General features: G+C 38.4%; 2 protein-coding genes across 3 annotated transcripts; both read right to left on the bottom strand.

Moving 5' to 3' along the window:
- Window positions 1–1,614: 1,614 nt before the first annotated feature.
- kera (keratocan) lies at window positions 1,615–9,712 on the bottom strand. 2 transcript variants are annotated; one of them, XM_067427551.1, is made up of 3 exons: window positions 9,601–9,712; window positions 3,392–4,266; window positions 1,615–3,070 (listed from the first exon to the last, which is right to left on the bottom strand). In XM_067427551.1, the coding sequence occupies exons 1-3, from the start codon at window positions 9,606–9,608 to the stop codon at window positions 2,907–2,909; spliced, it is 1,047 nt and encodes a 348-aa protein (XP_067283652.1). In that variant the 5' UTR covers window positions 9,609–9,712; the 3' UTR covers window positions 1,615–2,906. The 2 variants fall into 2 exon arrangements, with proteins under 2 accessions (XP_067283652.1, XP_067283653.1); XM_067427552.1 differs by lacking the exon at window positions 9,601–9,712 and adding an exon at window positions 5,490–5,569 and having other exon boundaries at window positions 1,616–3,070.
- Window positions 9,713–15,092: 5,380 nt separating this feature from the next.
- Window positions 15,093–18,123, bottom strand: lum (lumican). Its single transcript, XM_067426804.1, has 3 exons — window positions 18,062–18,123; window positions 16,300–17,205; window positions 15,093–16,219 (listed from the first exon to the last, which is right to left on the bottom strand). Exons 2-3 carry the CDS (start codon window positions 17,177–17,179, stop codon window positions 16,065–16,067), a joined length of 1,035 nt encoding a protein of 344 aa, XP_067282905.1. The 5' UTR covers window positions 17,180–17,205; window positions 18,062–18,123; the 3' UTR covers window positions 15,093–16,064.

Below are 18,123 nucleotides of genomic sequence, written 5' to 3'. Positions count from 1 at the left end.
CGCTGAGGCTAAGAAGCAGAAGGGGAAACCCTTGGGTCCGATCCCTTGCTCTATTGCACAGCACCAGCATTTAGAAGAACATACAGAAGAACCCTTACCTCTTTCTCCTTCCTTTCCCAAATGGTCCTGTTCTTCAGATCGGACAGGCAGAGGGTTGGTGGGCCTGGCCAATGGCAACAGGTCACTCAAGAGAGGATGCTTCTGGGTGTGTGACGTGGACGTGTGCACACACTCCCGGACCTGTGTGCCCTACCTGACTGTGTGTGTGAAGGTAAGAAGTGAGACTGAGCTAAGGGAGAAATTGAGTTTTGGTCACATCTACAGCAGCGCCCACCCCATACCACACTGCATCACGCACACACACTGAACAGACACACAATTTGCACGCCGACAGACCCCCAACTGCGAAAATCCTTTAATCCCTTACAACCATCTTTCTTTTTTTGTTTCCCAAAGAGACACATAAGTTATTCAATCCTAAGTATGAGATATTTGTCTTCCTTTTCCTGAGGTGAGCATGAGGCATACTCTGCTTTCATGTAGGGATCTGCAGGGCCCCAGCTCACAATGAGCCCTCTGTAAGGCTCCTCTGTTAGTGCAATGCTGAGAGGAGAAAAGGCCTTCATTCTGCTCTGCGCCAGGACTCGGTGCTAAAACTCAGACCTCTGCACACTACCTATGAGCAGAGATGCAGCGCACTGCAGAAAACCTGCTAACCTGTTAGGAAGTGCTTCATGTTCGGTGGGATGTTATTACAGGCCTCAAAATCTTTGCCCATACTAATTCTTTTTACTCTGCGGCTCAGTCATCACATTTCTGCTGAGTCACACAAAATAATAATCCATTATCAGTCTATTAAGGACTTAATAACAAATGGCACATACTGCATTTTGTTTCAGTCTCACTGACATGTTTAACCACTAATCTCACTTTGTTTGATTCATATCTACCATTTGCAGCCTGTTTTATATAGCTGAGCTTTAAGAGGCACTAAAATAAGTGCTTAGTTGAACTATTCAGCATGCACCAATATCCATGCAAAACCTCTGAACTGCGCCAAGCAAATCCATTTACTTGCACGATCAATTTGAGCAGTACAGGCCTGCACTGTTTGGGGGATTTAATGTAACGCAGTTATGTCTAAAGTCAATGTAACAGATGCAACCAAAAATATATGCATTAGGCTTGCAGTATAAATGCTGCCATTGTTTTTAACTGACACCCATATACTGTGCACACACTGTTGCTCTTTCTCCATGTCAGATATGTATAAATATTTAAAAGAAAGTGTTTTGTTGTACATTAAAAGGGTTTTGTAACCACAAAGCTCTTGAACTATAAATATATGCTGGTATAGTATTTCTCATACACCATCGTGTTCTGCAACGCATCTGAAAATCTTCTTAAACAAACTGCCTTAAAAGACTGAAATAGATGTTTTCTGGAACTAAATGTTTAGCAAAATAAATCACGAGTCCAAACACTAAACACATTATTGTAGATGGATACATTGCACCTGGAGCACTCTGAGTTGTCCATAACCAAAATGTTTTATGTATAAAATGAATCAGTGCAGAGACAATGCTGGACCATAGAAACCAGTTTAATCAGGAACATTAAAAAAAGTTATCTAATCTTATATTTTCCCTTTTGACAATCCGAATGGTTCTCAGAGTTAGTGACATTAATTCCTGTTATTTTTTCTGCAAAGATTGATAAATGAAAACATGAAAAATAATTGCCACATTTGTGCGTTGAAAAATAATATTCACATTATTTTATAACCCACAGGAAAATAAATCTTAAGGTCAATAGAAGGTTCACTGGTAGTACCATTGTCAACTGCTAAATTTAAACTGTATTTATATATTAGTTATCAGTGTCACAGTACAATTAATGACAGTGAATAAAGCTGAAGTGCTGAATCTATCTATAAAACTAATATTTCACACTAAATATTGATTGAGTAATGAAATATTGATTGTACAAAGATGTAAAGAAATATTTAAAAAAGTAGAAGTAAACTTACTTTTAAAAAAACGTATACATAGTACATGTCAATCACTACAACAGAGGCAATAAACAATTGTGATTTCTAAAGTTATTCTAATGTCAAACTTCTGTTGGTGCTGTTACTGAGAGTTAACATGCATTCAATAAAATCCAATAAACCACTGCTATGTACTAAGTTCCCTACCACAAAATTTGGCTTCATAATCAGACCACAGCTCTTCTGTCCAAAAACACCCCAGAATTGTGTGGTGAGGTAAAACAGTTTTTGGGTAATGCTACAATGACATTGAAATTACATTACGTTCAAATGAGGACAATTATGTTTTGGAGCTTTCTTCATGATGCAGAATTCTTAACAGATAATGGTGTTTTACAGCAAAGCAGGCCTGCTGGTTTCCCATATGCATGGAATTAAGGAAGGCACAGTGGTTTTACAATACAGCCATGAGAAACCATCCACAAATGCACATATGAACCAGTCTTATGGATCTCAACCCTGCTGAAAAGACCAGAACAGGAGACCCCCAGAATATGTCATATTTTGAATACTGGTATTGCCACCTAGCTTTTTAAATAGCTTAACTAGATGTGCTTTATTGGCCAAAAGAACGAACCACCAGAAAGATCTAGTTAAACAGGTTTATCAGCTCAGTTTCACTGGCCTCAGCGAGACCAGCACCAGTTCAGTACAAACCAGCAAAAGTCAATCTTAACCAGCATGGAAATTCATTCCAGTCTTGGCTGGTCTTTTCAGCAGTGTATTGTTTTCAATGTTTATTTTATGACTTTCCAAAGATAGTCCTGTATCGGACCCTTTTCAAGTGTTTTCGTTTGCATACATTTTCATTTCTGGTAGATGAAATGGACAGGAGTATCTAGATGGTGTGGCACCTTCATATGACAATAGCCCTGAGGAGACGGAAACACATCATCAGCTCTCGTGGGATCGGGGGTTTGATCTCATTACCATCAAGGCGAAGGTAACGGAGACGGGGACCATTCTCATCAAGGTAATCATCAAGTGCACCAGGTGGACAGATGTCAGAGCTATTCACACCTATGAAAATGACAGAAAAAAAAAGGAATCTTACTGATAAAGTCACAAATAAGGGTGCATCCAAACAAGGCAGTTTTCCTGCTCCCAAGTCAGTCAATAACTTAAGTGGGGTTTTGTCAATGAAGGTTCTAACTGAGGAAACTGGTTTCAGACAGGTTTTCAAAGTCATCATAAAGTCAAGTATAGACTACAGTATCTCATGGTCGACATGAAGTCACGTGTCAGATACAGTCATGAAGTATTCAATCAAAAAAGCAAAAGTAGAGGCTATATTTTAATAGGGAAAACAGAGCATGTTCAAAACTTCAGTTATGGACTTACTCTTGATCTTATTGTGATCCAGATGAAGGTGTTCCAGGCCAGAAGAGATAACAGGGACTTCTGTGAGCTGGTTGTGAGAAAGCTGTAGATCCAGGATGCTTGAAAGGTTAAACACATTTTTTGGGATACCGCCATTAGCCAGCTTATTGCGGTTGAGCCTGAGAGACACCAGTTTCGGAAGACCCTTGAAGTACTCAGCCGGAATCTTCTCAATGTTGTTGCCATCCAAAAAGATCTGTGTGGTTGTGGGTGGTAGGCCAAGGGGCATGTTGTTTAGCTGATTCTTTGCTAAATTGATCTGGATCAAGTTGTTGAGGCCTTTCAGACTGACCTCAGTCACTGCATCATCCTGTAGTTTGTTGCCTTGCAGATCCAGCAAGGTGAGATGGTCCATTCCAGAGAAGACACCGGCTGGGATCTTTGAGATTCTGTTTCGGGACAGACGTAACTGCTCTAATTTGGCAGGCAGAGGAGATGGAATGGAAGCCAGCAAGTTGTCTTCCATGTAGAGGTGTACAAGGTTAGACATAGCCTTAAGAGCGTCAACCTCCAAGCCTTCGCTTGTGATTTTGTTGCGGTTGAGGTTGATCCACCTAAGCTGTGTGGCATTGCGCAGAGCATCGGTTGAGAGGACATCAATGAGATTGTTCTGGAGGTACAGGTACCAGGTATGAGGAGGGATGACAGGAATGCGTTTGAGACCCTTGTTGTCACAGTAAACAGCGTTAGGGAAGTTTGGAGGGCAGTGACACTCTTTAGGACATGCCTGAAGCTGAGAGATCATGTGCTCATAGGGAACTTCATCAGAGTGGACTTGGTTAGCCAAAAGTACAGCCACAAATGCAACTATGAGCCACTCCATGATTATGTTTAATCTAGAAAAACATAGAGACAGAAAAGAAGTAGCAAAATTAGCTGTTAAACTTGATCTCTTACAGATCAAATTAGAGACCTAATTGTCACTAAAGTACAGGACATTTGTATGGGTTTCTTCCTTCAATGGGTTGGCCCCCTTGTCACAGGGTCCGGAACAATGTTCCTGTCCCCCGCTATACATCCACCCTACATTACCTCAGGTTCTCTCTAAGTGGATAAACTCATTGACAAAAAATTAGGAACATCCTCTAGTTAAGATTACCATTCCCTGTGTCTTCATCTTCTAAGTAGTAATCCTCTTAAACTTAGAATATGCTGCCAGGTCAACCTTAAAAGACTTCAGCCTGGCGTAGTGCTACTCATCTCCATTCAGAAGACAGTTACATCTTGGACTCTGGCAAACAAAAGGCTTTGGGTATGTAAATGTCTGACTACTTCTAGAATCCTCAAGGTATAACAATCACTGCAATTTAACAACACCTGGCCATCACTTCGCAATAAGGACACCTACACATTAGGCATCCATTGGCCAAGGTGGTTCAATTTCAAATTTCTAATTGGTTTTAAACTGACCCAGCTCTTTTCACACCTTTAAAATCGGCCTTTAAATATGTATCTGTCAAATGCATGAGCTTTGTCTAATGTTTATGTGCCCTGATCCATCCAATCAATCAATCAATCTATTATAATGTTTTTTCCCTCAGATGTTTCTTTGCTGACATCTGCATTTTTCTCTTGGCTTAAATTGATCATGAAAGGATTAAAAAAACACAGAGAGAGAAAGCTCAATAAATAATATGTTAACACATATTCATAACTGAGCTTTCCCTCTCATCTGGTATTGGTTTAAATGTTTGGTCCTAAGCTCTATAAGCAGCTGTCTGGAGATCATTTTCTATGGGCAGCACTCTCACACTAAACCAGAGGGGATCAAAGGGAAGCCCTGGATATCTAGTGATCAGGTCAGGTGGAACCAGTTTCACCTGTAAAGATCTCTAAAAAATAAAGAAACATACTATTAAATCATGATCTCCAAACTGGTTTTGCAGAGAAACAGCCGATATCTTTGGTGCCCTAAATTAAGCAGTACACGTCTGTTAAACGAAGACAAAATGAACCCAAAGATTAAAGCAGATGTAAAAATGACAGTATGCATTTCTGTAGGATAGAGGTTTTCTACTATAGTGTAGAAGATGCACAGAATGATTGCACAAAGACCTACCTTTGTCTTCTTTGGACTCTTCAACTGTATTTCTTGCTGTTCAAAGTTGATGTACAGATGACTCAACTCTGAACTATTTTGTCATCTCCTGCCCCTATTTGTAGTCAATGGTATCTCATGATCCCTTCATAGACAGACACACTGGACACAACCTTAGCCAATCATAGCCTCTCGAGATCAAGAGTCATAATCCTTTGGGGATGGACAGTGCTTAAACTGGCATGTTGGTCAAAGGAAGACATGGGCCTTGGCCCAGTTATAATTAGGCTAATACAGGCCTAAATATTACGTTGGATCCTTTTCTTCATCGCCCCTCACAACACCATATGCCTCCTGTCTTTTGAGTAAACAAACGTCTATCTATATATCTATCTATCCAACACGGTCTCATGGTCATGCGTATAAATAGTATGAGTGTGAAATCTCGTGCATATGATACGCACTTTATGGCGTGCATATGGCACGCTCTTGGGTAGGTTTAAGTGGGTGGTTCGTCTGTATAATACGCCATAAAGTGCGTATCATATGCACGCGAAAAAACGCGTACCATACGCACGCCAAAACTCATTTTGGCGTATACATTCCACGGGATTGCAAACTTGTACTATTTATATGCATTTTCGTGAGATCGGGCTCATCTATCTATCTATCTATCTATCTATCTATCTATCTATCTATCTATCTATCTATCTATCTATCTATCTATCTATCTATCTATCTATCTATCTATCTATCTATCTATCTATCTATCTATCTATCTATCTATCTATCTATCTTTCTTTCTTTCTTTCTTTCGGTTTTTTGGCATCCTCATTTGCTTCATAAGGACTCCCAGTTCGATTGGTAAATGACAAATGGCCCACTTAATTGTCTACAATTGCAACATCAGTAATGAAAAAAGTCTGTTATTTAATGTGCACGTTCACCAAAACTCATGGGCTGAAATTTGTGTCCCTATGGGAGCTCTATTCTGGATTTAGAGGCTGATTTGAAGTTGGCACAGGTAGCCACATATGGTGTCATTGTTTGACTGCCAAGTGCTGATTACTTGTTCTCAATTCCACTGACGACAACAACACCTCACTGTGTCATTGTAATCCTCTGTAATAGACTCCTCTAGTTGAGACCATTAGTAATATAGTCTATTATCCAGCATCTCGTGTCAAGGATGGTGCAGCTCTATGTTAGAACCAGTGGTCTAAAGGGCAAAGAGTACACACACCAATCCAATCCAATTACAGAATTTAAAACCTATTATTCACAGGAACATAAAGAGCTCTAAACACAGAAGACGTCTAAGGGTCAGATTTACTAAACAGGGCAAATTAGCATTAGAGTGCAAATCTCAAAAAGTGTCAATGGGGGTGTAAAGTTCTGAATGTGATCTACTAACAACGCGCAGATGAAAGAACACAGTCGGATCATTTCATGACCATTGTAATCTACCAAGAGCAGCGCAAATTAGCGTCTGGTTTAAGACATGCTTTTTTTTTGGCAATCCCAGACAGGCATTTTCACTAGTATCACTTAAGATGCAATGCTTGGATCTATTATACTGAGACACAGAGTTTTCACACAGCTATTTTACGTTGCTATAACTGACTGTATTTACGTGAGATCCTCCACATGATGGGTACTTTGACAACTGTGTCTGTATTTGACCATTCAGGCCCAAAGAAAAATGAATTCGAGAGCACTTTAGTGCACATCATTCAGCGCAATACTACATTAAGTTCTTTTTTTCACAACTAACTGCACATAATAACTTGATAAACTCTTTTTGGAGATCCTCGTTAAATGTACAATGCGCTTCTTCACGTCTGAATTGATCTACTCCGCACTCTCTAATATCATGCCTTCACTAACTGCAAGTTAATCGAAAACGAATTGTGATTGGATGGTAATTTTGTTCTCCATAATATACTATAACAAGATTGGCCACCTTTGATTAGGCTATTCTCACATTCAGGAAAACTGCTACTCATTTTTATATGATCACCTAACAAAGGCAATTTTGTTAATTAGAAATATAGGACAAAATGTAGAAAATATAGATATTTTTTGTGTTTAGAAGTCAGGACTCTAAAAATAGAGCTGAAATACAGGACTGTTTTGGGAAATACTGGACATCTGGTCAACCTAATAATGGCGCAAACACCAGTTAATTGACTAGAGCAAACCTTAGTAAATCGCCTTGCGTTATTTATTTAAATACTCTCCTCCCATAAATTTTGCTTCTGAAAGGGAAACTCCTACAAATGCACATGCACCAAGGTCAGCCCCCCCCCCCCCCCCCAAAAAAAAAACCCCTGTCCACACAGTTTCAGCACAATTTTTTTTTACTGTGTGTCTTTAGTAAATCTTGACAGTAGTTTTAAATGCCAAAAGAGGGTTTGAGCTGGCGCAAGCTTTTAGTAAATCTCCCCCTAAGAGTGTTAGCCTGCAAAATACAGGACGTGACAAGAGGTCATTCTCAGGGCAGCGATTTGTATCTAGCTACAAGATGTTTAAGTCACTGTAGGATGGATATCTGTTTATTTCAATGATGAACAACAATACAAACAAACTCTGCAATATCAATATACATCTATCAATAGGGACATTTTAAAGACTTGCTTCTCTATGAGTCTCTGAATCCAAGATCACACTACAAGATAATTCCTTGTCACCCTTTCATGTTTGCGACTAGTCTGCGACAAAAGCCGCAGATCATAGCTGGTGCCAACTCTAGTGTCTGCACCTGTGAGACTAGACACAGCTTATTCATTTCAGAGTGGATTTTCTAGTCAACCAGTCTTCAGGTAGGTGCAGTGTCTCGACTCGTGAGAGAGAGAGAGAGAAGCAATGAGCAACAGCCAATGAAATCATGTTAGTTTCCACCCCTATTTCTTTCAAAACTGAGATGTAAAAGACGATGCTTTAAAGACCCCTTAAATGTGCACAGGGAATCTGTCTGTTTTGTTCTGCCTTGAGTAGTCTAAACTGCTTTGTGCTAAATGCTTATGCTATTTGTATATAGTGCTAATGCTAATATTTGAGAATATGTTCATGACTAACTTGATACTTTTTGAAATCTGACACGGTTCGACCATATTTGAACGCCTTTGTGTTTAATTATTATCTTTAGTAAAATAATTTAATAGAACATTTTACTGAAACAATGGTAAAATCCATCATAGATGGTAAAAAGAAATTATGTCTGAGAAATGATAAACTGGTCAAGACAACTGCAGGATATTTATGCTTCACGTAAAAAGAAACACATGGTCTAAAATAGATTTAATTTCCTGTGTGCACTGGTACTTCTTTGATATAAATTATATTTAAAAAAGCTAACTTTAATAACCAGCTTTATAAAAATATAAACTAATTAAAGTTGAAATAATTAAATGCACATTTTAACACCCCTCTCTGCTGCTTGCACAAGCAAAATCTGAGACTTTACTTTAAAAAAACAAAACATACTCCGCTGTGCTGGTACACAGCGATGACAGATGGTCATATTTTGATGTATGCCATATTTGAAAAATACCAATCATGGTTACTTTTTTGAGACTTATTAGTATTGCACACACCATTTCAATGTAAGCCAACTTAATACCACTGCATAAGAAATACAATTACAATTAAAGGTTACATTTTATTTTATTTTGACATTATTTTGACTATAAGTAACATTGCACCTATGTCAACTAACTCTCAGTATTAGTTCAGACTGTTAAGGGTAGAGTTCAAGTTAGTAGAATAAGTTGGCATGTAGTATATAGTCAGAAGAACGATGGACCATAAAATGAAATGGCATCAGATATTAAGCAGACAGTCTACTTATAGTCCAATGAGAGTGAGTTGACATGTAGGTTAATATTTATAGTCAACAGAATGTCTAAAGGTGACCATCAAAATAAGTGTTACCCAAATAAAATATTAAATGCATTATGAAGATCTGCAGCAGAGGTGCAGAGAAACATAAAAATAAGGAAAATATAACGAAAATAAATGTTAAAATAAGCCAATACTCCACAATAGACAAACCATGAATCCCCTACACCCACCACCCACTTCCTTATTGCCTCACCACCACATATAAGAACAAAAAAAATAAAAACATTACCTGCTCATCTCAATCAGAGAGCTGATTTTAGTTTGCGCAGATGGAGGCAAACAAAATATCTGTTTCTGGTTTTGGAGATGTAGTCAATCTTTTGGTCCGCCTGCTTTTCCTCCTGAGTCCAGTCTGCAGTTTCTCCCACTTTCTTTCTGGCCCGGACATGCATCAGAAAACACAGCCTTATTAGATTACTATTGTTACCAGTGCAACTTCCCCAAGGCCAAACCTTTGACATCAGCTGGTGAGGTTGAATATGGGGGTGTGTGAATGTTGGAAAAATATGTGTATAAGCGTGCACTGGGTACTTATTGCTAGCACAGCACTATTTTCTCTTTTCTTACTCTCTTCTCTTTGTGCAGTAAGGGTCTGTGGAGTCTCGGGAAGTAGGGGTCCTTGGCAAATATGTTATTTGCAGGTGGCTTTGAGACATTTAACCCTTTATTTTCAATAGGCATATCTCCATCACTCACAACTTTGAGGGATCATTCACCTCATTAAACTAGGCCGCCCTGGAGCAATTCACATCATCCGGCTGTCATTTTTGCACTGATGGAGACTCGTCCCAACCTGTGAAAGGTGGAATTAAGCTGGAATGTAAAACTGGTGAAATTACAATGATGTTAGAGGGTTAATCCAGCACTCGTACCATTTCCCAGTAGGTATCTCTCTCTCTCTCTCTCTCTCTCTCTCTCTCTCTCTCTCTCTCTCTCTCTCTCTCTCTCTCTCTCTCTCTCTCTCTCTCTCTCTCTCTCTCTCTCTCTCTCTCTCTCTCTGAGTTGTGCATAGCTTCACAATGAATGAAAGGGCAGTGTGTAGTAACCAGGCGACATCTGTTTCAACATCTGGATCCTGTTGTAGACATTTGAAACATTTGAAGATTGGGAAGAGCAAAGTGGAATATAGGAGGTCTTTGAATTGGGTAGGACACTGATGAAAGTCCCAATGCAGAATTGAAAAAGGAGTAAAACTTTGTCCTATTGAAAGGATGCTATTGTCTGGAATCAAAGAAATTCATGATTTCTGTTTTTAAGTATTTACCATCAGATCTCAATCAAAGCACACATGTATTTTCAGATCTCCAGATGTTAGGCCATGCCCAGAAGCTCCACAAAAGCAGTGTTTCTCTTTACATCACTAATGTTTAATTCATGAATACAATCTTTTCAGTCTGATCTTTTCACAAAATCAATCTGATTGATTCAATCACAAACCGGCTTTAGCTGTTTAAGGCTACATTTCCCAAAACCATTGGCACCAATGCTCTTTACGATTTCATGTTTACAATGCTGAAATGTAGCCGAGAACAATTCTTAAGCCAATGTCTCATTTAAACAACTTGATTTAGGTGTACAAAACATTTCTCTTAACAAACTGATTGAAAGAACCAATTAGCAACACGTACCATCACAAAAAAAAAGGCAGAGTCTTGATTCTATCCATCAGTTTTTGATTGTATGTTTTCAAATCTGAATGCAAGCTTGCAGTTGAATGTAAGAATGTTTGCCAGGTCTCTCTTGAAAAAGAGATTCTATATCTCAATGAGACTAACCTGGTTAAATAAAGGTTAAATAAAAAAAATAAAAAGAAAAGGGCAGGGATTGAGTGGACCAAATGACTGGAGATCACTCACTCTCATTTTTCTAAAAGAAATATATGACTAAATGATTGTATTTAAAATGTGTGTATCATGGCTTCCTGTGTTATCTGCTTCCAATTATTTTTAGCTGTACAAATCAACTCGTTATGCTGCTTGATATTGGAAACTGACATTTCTTGCATTATTTTTTTAACATATTGTCATAATTATAAACATACTAGTTTGTAGCAGAAATAGCTTTACCATTTTCTGTGCTTTGTTCAGTGATGGGAATAATGGAGGTATAGATAAACGGCGTTACTAACGGTGAATCAAACTAATTACTGTTACCCAGTTACTATGCCGTTACCGTTACTGAGAATAAAATGCAGCGTTACTATAATTGAGTGTTGGGGGGTGGGTGTTGTGGTACACAACTGATTATGATAGGTGGGTGGGAGACAAGCACAACTGAGGATGAATCATGATTGGCTTAGGTAAGCACACACACGTGCGCGCACATGCAAAAGGTAAGGTAGCTTTCGCAAACTGGAAATATAAGCACTACTTTTCCCTCATTGAGGTGAAAGGTAATAATGTTTATGTAATGTACAACTGGAAGAGTCTCTCCACGTCGGTGAACGCAAAGGATAACGTGAGCTCTGCTACCAAAGGACAGAGCCACGACATTAAAGCAACGAAAACTAGGTTTTTCTCCACCGCAAACTCTTATAATATCTTATAACAAAATAATATCAGATATAGAGTTGAGGACATGCTGCCGTTGTCGTTCTTTCCGGGCAATCATTGCGAAAATATCCACGAGAGAGTGGGTAAGCCCGCCACAAACAAGACTTGAGAGCACTTCTTGTTAAACTGTGAGGAAGAAAATACTTCAAGTAGGCTACATGTCTACCAGTTGTGAAGTTGTGTGACAGTTTTTAATTTGCACTACAAAGAGTTCTAGGCTATCTATTTTTGTTAGACTTTTCTAAAGGAGCATCATTTATTTTTAAAATGTATTTGTTGGCCAGTTGAGGTCTGCGCAATAAATATTACAGTTCTAAACAATCTATTTTGTTTTATTGTTCCAAGATATTACTGATATTTACTACAATATAATGTCTTGAATTTGATAGGTGTCTCTCACATTGTCCCACAGCAACATTAAAATAGTGTAGATTAGTGTACAATGTTTTACAATAATAATTTATTCTTTTTAGTGTCCATTTCATTCATTTAACATTTAATATTGGGGGCAACCAAGTTATTTGACATATTTGAACATTTAAAAAAGTGTAACAGTAGTTACTTTTCCTGGTAAATATTTACTTTTATAATGATGTAACTCAGTTACTAATTTGGTTACTATTTGTGAGAAGTAACTACTATAATCACTTGTTTAAAGTAACTTGACAAACACTGACTGTGTTAGTTAAAATATTGCACGTTCACAGAAAATTACAATATGGCAAAAAAAAATTCCCTTTTATTCCTAACTTGAAAGATAAATGTAGCTGTGCAGAGCCACACAAAAAAAAAGTTTTGATGATATCACATGAAGCAAAGAAACCGATTTTATACCATCAGGGAACTTGTGTTTACTCTGCAAGTTTTTTGTGTTATATACCATGACAGTGCCACACAACAGGAAACTCTTATGTCCTCTCTCTCAAGAGATCAGCTGTATGAGGGTGAGCAACATCACAATGGTATCTTCCCCCACAAAGTCTCTCCAGTGTTTAGCAGACTCTGAATAACAGGCTGTGGTTTTCTAGCAAGACCTCAATTGCACAGTCGACAAGCACACTCGCATAAAACATATGACACAGCAACATTACATTTTTATCATATTTGCAGTGCCCTAACAAAGGTATACTAGCAATGCACTTTGACTGTTGTTTATGGAATAATTCACCTAAAAAGTTTAATTTCATCACTTTGTTTCAAATGACCTGCTTTCTTCTATTAAACACAAAACATGTTCATCAAAACATCTAAATGCATGTTATTGATCTTATTGTAAGTGATTTATTTTGTGCATAATTAACTATTTTTTTGTTCCGCAGAAGAAAGTCATGGGTTTTCAGACTGCATTTCATCATCAACATCTGGAACAACAAAAGCAATAAAAAGGTTTTTTGTGGTTGGTACTGCAACATCAGCTTGTGGTGAACTTAAACGCTCAGGCTGCTATAAAGTAGCAAAGATATTTCAAATGAAAAGCCAGAACTGTCTATACATCATCTGTTTCTAACACATGGACAAAAGAACTCCCACAATGCCTCTGTGTATGCTATCAGATGATCACCGCAGACCCTCCATTCCTCTGGAATGCTGGGTTGTCTGCCTGCAACTCTACTGTTTTAAATAAAACACTCAATAGTGCTAGCTCAGACTTGTGCAGAAAGATCTGGTTAAATGCAACTTTTGAAGTGCCTGTCATGAAGGTGTGGTTCAGGATGGAGAGACAGATAGGAGCAGATGGTTGGAAGAGGTAAAGGGAAAGAATGGACCAAATGTTGGGCTGTTTTATGATTCATCCAAGGTATGTCTTGAGCTGAGGAAGGGAATGAATGTTTACAGCAAACCCAAATACTAGCCCTCAGTCTGAATATGTGAACAACTACATGTGACCAAAACTGGAGTAGAAGTGCAAATTGAGCAGCTTTTTTCAAGTTCCAAAAGTGTTGTTGTTTTTTCAAATTGTTTTAAGTACCAAAAAATTTGTTCCGCAGGGTTAAATTGTTTTTTTAACACTGAAGTAAAAATGTTTGTGGTTTTTGCTAGTAGACTTTTATCACAGGTCAACAGATAATGTCAACATGACATTAGCAGATGTTGGCCATGTAGTATTTACACACCTGAATACTTCAAGTTTGTCATCAAATTCATTATAGGCTATACTGAATTTTTTGGTAATTTGACCATAGTCTAGGATTGATGCACAAATGAAACATATATGGCAAAACTACTTAAATAGTCCTTACTAAAGCCCTTAATGGAATGATTTGATATGTTCGAAAGTAGTATTAACTTAAATGTTTGTGTACTGCCAGGGGACATGCCAACGCCTTTTCATCTTACAATCACTATATTTATATTCACAGCCTATACTTCAGATAGAGACATCAATAGAACACATTTCCTTCAGGAAGTAGTTCTGTCATCATGACCCTGCTTCAAATGGAACAAATGCATAGAACTGTGTCCATCCATGCGTCTGGATAGATTCATACCAGAAGTTTCTTTTCATCCCAGACAGCAGGGCAGAGAAAAGGAAATCCACAAGTTAGAAGATCAACGACCAAGTCGGAATTAATAAAATATTGAGTATCTTGCATGTGCATAAAGGGAACTATTTTGTGTTTGGTATCTGTAGAGGCTAGAAGCAAGCCTAATTACAGTTGGACAAATTGAGATTGATGCCCTTATGTTTATGCATCATTAGATCATAATGACTTAATGAAGATTTAATAAAAACGGGTAACACTTTTGTTTAGGGGTCCAATTCTCACTATTAATAGTTGCTTATTAGCATGCATATTACGAGGTTATTGGCTGTTAATTATCTGTATGACCATATTCTCCTAATCCTACCCAATACCTTAACTTAAAAACTACCTCCTAACTATTAATAAGCAGTAATTAGGAGTTTATTGAGGCAAAAGTTGTAGTTAATAGTTTTTAATAGTGAGAATTGGACCCTAATCTAAAGTGTGACCATGATATACGATTTCCTGTGATGATGCTTCAAAAAATTCTCCATGATGAAATGGAGTGGCAATTGTTAATATTTAAACTTTATGGCTAAATTATTTGAATATTGTTTATAATATTATAATATATTTATTGTGAGATTGTTATCAGGACTGATTCCATCAGTATCCCCCCCACACATGGAAGACATCTGGTTTATTCAATTAAAGTTGAACAAGCTGCTTTGGTACTTTCAAAAAACAAAACAGAATAACAAACAATAAGGGAACGTACAACTTTTACAGTAGTCTGCCAAAGTTACTGTAATCGTGTGGTTCAATGATTTGACTAACATTGTGATGATGTGAAATGTTGTATTGAATACATCAACAAAAATGCAATGCTGTTTACCATAGAAGTGAAAGCAATTACAGTTACAAAATTAAAGATGAACTGCATGCAGATACAGTATGGTATAAATGTTGGCAGTGTTCAGAAATTCAAGCTGCTACTAATTTGCTATTAATGCAACATTTTGGCACTGCAATTCCTCAGTTAAATAATAATAATAACAACTTACAATTGAGTTAACAGTTAGCTAAACCTCAGCAAATTCAGTCAGTGTCCAGCAATATATTTCAGTTTAGTGTAAATTTCATTTTCAGTTGAATTCTAGATAGCTTTCAACATTGCTGTTGAAAAACATGTAGCCATTTTATATACAAGTAGCTATTTTTCATAACTTTTACTCTAAACAATCTATTTTCCTTACCGGCAGGCTTGTTAATAACATGATTACAATTTTGAGTGATTAAGGTGTTTAACATGCGGAAATATTACGATGCAGTTAGATGACATATAGTGCAGCTTCTTATAGAGTGCACACTGGGATATTCACAATTTGCACAAATATGTCTCTCTTTAGATGTGAATATCTTGTCAAATTCAACTACTACTCTTCATACAATATCATACAAGACATTATATTTTATGTGCAAGATTTTCAAGATTCCAAGCTATTGCAGCCCATTTTCCATACAAATGTGTTCATCAACATTTTAGTAGATATTGTGGTCAACGTGCAAGTTACCAGATGTTGTTGCCAGGATCATGAATAAAGACCTGCAGATGTCAATCAGCTTGTCTAGCAACAGCCTTATTTGTTTGATGAACTACTGGCGGGTTTGTGACCCTATTCAAAGATGATCTCTGAGGCCTGGCGTAGGCAGTTAGCTGTATCATCTGGCATACTGCTGTGTGTGATGTTGTTTCCATCCAAGCGCAGGGTCCTCAGTCTAGAGTAGTTGACTGGGGAGCTGAACTTGCAGATATTCGTCAGGTCAAACTCTGAAGAAACAGAAGTCGAAATGGATTAAAAACCATGCAAAACATGTTGCTTGATCAGATGGACACAGAAAAAGACTTACTGCTTATCTCGTTGGCTTGCAGGTACAGGTGCTCGAGCGATTCGTTGATCTCTGGAATGGTCTTCAGCTTGTTGAAAGACAGGTCAAGCTCAAGGAGAGAGGACACGTTGAACACACCTGCCGGGATTCCAGAGTCCACCAGCTTGTTGTGGGAGACACGCAGGTACTGCAGAAGCGGCAGCTTGGCCAGGTAGCCACTAGGGATGCTGTCGATGTCGTTATTGTCAGCATAGAGCATCAAAAGCGAAGCCGGGACTCCCGAGGGCAGCTTCTTGAGCTTGTTCTCGCTCACGTCCAGCAGAACGAGGGACTTCAGGTTTTTGAAGGCACCTGTGATGCTCTCAGTAGTCAGCTTGTTCTTGGACAGGTGAAGACTGGTCAGGTTTTCATTTCCAGACAAGGTGTTAGCAGGGAACGTGCTTAGCTGGTTGCCAACCAGCTTCAACTCATCCAGAGACTTCGAACTAAGACTAGGGGGTTTGGTCAGCTTGTTATTACTGAAGAGGAGCTTCTCCAAGCTGCCCAGTTTATCAATGGTACCAGCCTGGATCTTGTCGCTGGTGATGTTGTTGTTGTCGAGGACGAGCCAGCGAAGGTCGGTGACGTTGTCGAACACGCCGGCCTTGATCTCCTCGATGAAGTTGTTCTGTAGGTAGAGGTATTTGATTCCAGTTGGCACAATGGGAATGAATTTCATGTTGCGGTCGTTGCAGTACATAGCTGTGGGGAAGCTGTGGGGACATTCGCACTCCTGGGCACAATTGGGAGATGATGCTACCTCCATTTGTGCGTAGGGCATGTAGTATTCGTCTTCGTACTCATACTGACCCAAACTCTGACATACCAGCCCAGCCAATAGGAAGGAGCCCAGAGCAAACATGGCTGCACAACTCAGACCAATCGAACCTGAAGAGAAGAGAAGAGAAGAGAAGAGAAGAGAAGAGAAGAGAAGAGAAGAGAAGAGAAGAGAAGAGAAGAGAAGAGAAGAGAAGAGAAGAGAAGAGAAGAGAAGAGAAGAGAAGAGAAGAGAAGAGAAGAGAAGAGAAGAGAAGAGAAGAGAAGAGAAGAGAAGAGAAGAGAAGAGGTTTCTTTGGTTATATAATATTATGTAAAAAAAATGTGTAAGAATAACAGAACATTATACTGTGAACCTCAGACATAAACACAATCCAGAGGTATTCTTTTAATGGAAATTGATGACTTCATCCTCAAGAGCGTAAAAAGGCCCAGACAGACATTCCTCCCCACACAAATTAGACCCACATTGCTTATGTGCAGATCCAAGATCATCTCAAGTTACATTAATGTTACTTCATACCTATGCCTCCTCTGTCTTTGTGCACTATGCTGAATTAATACTGAATTGCAAATGAACAATGCAAGTGTACTTTTATAATATATGCTAATAAATTAATAATTCCCTGAATTGTGCAACACAGTATTTGTGTTGTGCCAAATTAAATCCAATACTGCAAAATCTCTCTAAGCACAACATAGAAATTCATGCATGCTTCATAATCCTCTTCTACTCATGCATTAATAAATCATCAAATTGAATTATTTAGAACAACTTAATACAATGATTCGACTAAAATGTACTTGATAGAACTGGAAGCATCTCAAACATTACCAAGCCGAATATCCGCAATATGATCATGCTGTTTCTTCAGTCCACCCCAAAAATCTGCCAAGCAGATTTCTGATAATCTCATCCAGACAGAACAAAAGCGAGCACGAGCTTTCAGATGCTAGATATCCTTACCTTCCTGCTTCTCCCTCTGTGTACGACTTCAGGTAGAGTTGTGTGCGGCCCGAGGACTCTGG

The sequence above is a fragment of the Pseudorasbora parva genome, chromosome 20, assembly GCF_024679245.1.
Source record: "Pseudorasbora parva isolate DD20220531a chromosome 20, ASM2467924v1, whole genome shotgun sequence".
Classification (NCBI taxonomy): Eukaryota; Metazoa; Chordata; class Actinopteri; order Cypriniformes; family Gobionidae; genus Pseudorasbora; species Pseudorasbora parva.
This window is presented reverse-complemented; position numbering and strand designations above follow the sequence as displayed.